General features: G+C 41.5%; 1 protein-coding gene across 1 annotated transcript in view; it reads left to right on the top strand.

Moving 5' to 3' along the window:
* Positions 1-2758, top strand: part of LOC116843542 (endocuticle structural glycoprotein SgAbd-4-like) — a 7509-nt gene continuing 4751 nt past the window's right edge. The window contains exon 1 of the mRNA XM_032814007.1: positions 1-245. Within this exon, the coding sequence (XP_032669898.1) occupies positions 234-245 (12 nt within the window). The 5' untranslated portion in view covers positions 1-233. The remainder of the gene's footprint in view (positions 246-2758) is intronic.

Genomic DNA, 2758 nt, shown 5'->3' with positions numbered 1-2758 from the left:
CAGCGGTCCAAGAGTTGCTCGCGAACTTCACGTCGGCAACCATCGAGAGAGCCGAGCGAGACGCTCTACATGTGACGCTGCCTGGTGCCTGCCTTTCCGCCAACGTCGTCCACCTTCCGTTACGCACGCGCCACTCCACTCCGCTCTAAGGAGTTTCGCTTTCTCGGGCGCGTGCAAAAACACGCGTTCGTCCGCTTCGTCCTCGCCGTCGTCGTCGTCGTCGAGCCGGCAGCATGCGTGCTCTGGTAAGTACTCCTCTTCGTCGTAGACTCCTCTTGTCTTGGATCCTCGCGAGCTTGATGGTTCATGAGCGCCTTCAGGAGTTTGTTCATTTAATCTGATATACTTGGAATTACATGAAAATTTAACGCAACATTTGTCGTAGCAGAACACATTCGTAGCTAAAGTTTCGTGCGATTTGTTTGCACCGTTTGTGAGCAATTTCATACTGAATATCGCGCATATAATTTTATGTTAGGGAAACAATACAGATGGCCATTGTTCCTATGTAGCTTCATAAAAAAGGTGATTCAAATAACTTACTTATAATTATTAAATATTAGGAAACGCGCATAGAAGAAAAATTGTATTCACTAAACCGTTTTTGTGTAATGGTCAATATATAGATTAAAAAACTGCAGTTTTATATGCTTTGGGTAGTATTGCACTGAGTAAAATGTGGCAAAATAGTGAAATTAGATTCAAATTAATATTCATTATTTAGATAGTGAAACAAATACATAAGAATTTTGCTCGATAAATAGTGAATTCACAAGTAGCTCCCTTCTTGCGCCACTGAAAATACGCTCCTTGGCCGCGCTGAAAATACATACTCGATGAATGAACTCCTTGACGTCGTGAATTAACATTGTCCATCCCGTCATGTCTCGCACCATTGTGTCTTCCGTTGAATTGACTGAGGAAACAGCTCTACGCTAAATGAGAAATTTGAGTATGGGCGAGGAGGGCTTTATTGAAGGAGGAGGGAAAGAGCAACGCTCTATGTTTCTATTTTTATTTCCACTCCCCGACGACACTAAACATTAACACTTTGTCTTCACGACATTATATTATTATATCTTCACGATGCCGAACGCGATCGAAGAGACATTCAACCTTGTTACGTACAACTTCGCCGGTACGGTAACTCGGCGGTTGTGATAGCGCGAAATCAAATTGCCGGTAGCAGAAGTTGCTCCTTGGTCTCTTGCGGTTGATCGCAAGCTGGGAAAAGAGAGAGAAGAATTTACACACTCTACGCGCGGGAGAGAGAGAGAGAGGGGGGGGGAAAGAGAGAGAGACACAACAATGTTTTCCCGGCTAACGAATGTGCGGGGGCACAACTTTCGCGGTAACGTATGCATGAATATAAGTTGTAATTTTATGGGGACTGTTTTGCCAGAGAAGCTTTTACGTGTAGCGCGCGGATAAAGTATGATGCGCCATCACGCTCTGATAATTTTACGAGCTTTATGTATCTGGGACACACGGGGAAATACATAAATTACAGGCAGATATAAAATATATGTGCATACGTATGTATACATGTACGATGTATTATATCGCGCGCGATATCAGGCATTACGCAAGTTCCAACAATACAGACGGAGGGAGAGAGAGAGAGAGAGAGAGAGAGAGTAGATTAACTCGTGCTTATACGATATTACCGTTATTAATACGCGCGTTTCAAATTGACAATACTAACTGACAATGCACTTTATCCGTCGTTCAGAAGTCATTTATAAATGGCGACCCGGCCGTGTTATTTCGCCCCGTTTGTCGTTTTATAATAAATCAACCTCGATAAAAACGCGTCGATAAAACGGCCGCGCGTGCAATAATTTTCCTTCGCGACAGCCTTTTGCGAAAAAGCGAAAAACAATACAAAAAAAAAAAATACACACAGAGAAATACGCACTCGATTTCCACATATATTTCCGCATTAGTCATATTCCATATATATTGAATTTCCATAAACGATAAACGCGTCCGATTTCTCCGCGACGCGGAGGTTGAATTTGGTCACGTGTACATATTCATAAACGGCGGTGCGTGATTTAGCATTATGTGTGCTATGATAGGGCTATTTATCACCGTATGAAAGTTACGCGACGCAAAATGACCATTACGACATTGCATAATCTATTAAATTACGTAATCCATTGAATTCGCAAAACTCGCATAATTCAACGGGCCCGACGGCGCACATTGTTGTGCATCTCGCGGAGCACCGCGGACGAGGTACTCGTCATCGTCTCGAACGAACCGCGCGAGCCGGTGTGTGATTTGCATATACATATATTTTCTAATTGTCTACTTTCTCGCGTAGAAAGTACATCGGGTTGGCCGGCTAGTTCGAGTCTCGTCTGTTCGATATCCACTGTGTTAAAACCGATCGACGGTGTATCATCGCGAGCTCTGCCGGTTTCTCACGCCGATTCTGACACGCTTGTTAGTCTTTTCTCGAGTAGATATACATAAATTTGTCGTGGCAACTTGACTAAATTAGCATGATCGAGAACGAGACTCGTGTGAAAAGTGTCTCGAAACAGGAATATGAGAATTGCCAATGGATAGTTAAAGATTTAACTGCCAAGTTTAACATAAGTTCAAAAGATTTAAGGGACATCGGAAGATATTAAATTAAATTAATAACAGATATAATTAAATTCAAAAAATATATTAAAGTGACAATATTTTTAAATACAATTTTTTTTTCTATATATATATATATATATATATATATATATATATATAT

The sequence above is a fragment of the Odontomachus brunneus genome, unplaced genomic scaffold (genome assembly GCF_010583005.1).
Source record: "Odontomachus brunneus isolate Ranch 3 - 2012 unplaced genomic scaffold, Obru_v1 Obru_scaffold_033, whole genome shotgun sequence".
Lineage (NCBI taxonomy): Eukaryota > Metazoa > Arthropoda > Insecta > Hymenoptera > Formicidae > Odontomachus > Odontomachus brunneus.
Note: the sequence above shows the minus strand (reverse complement) of the source record. Positions and strands in the feature narration are given on the sequence as shown.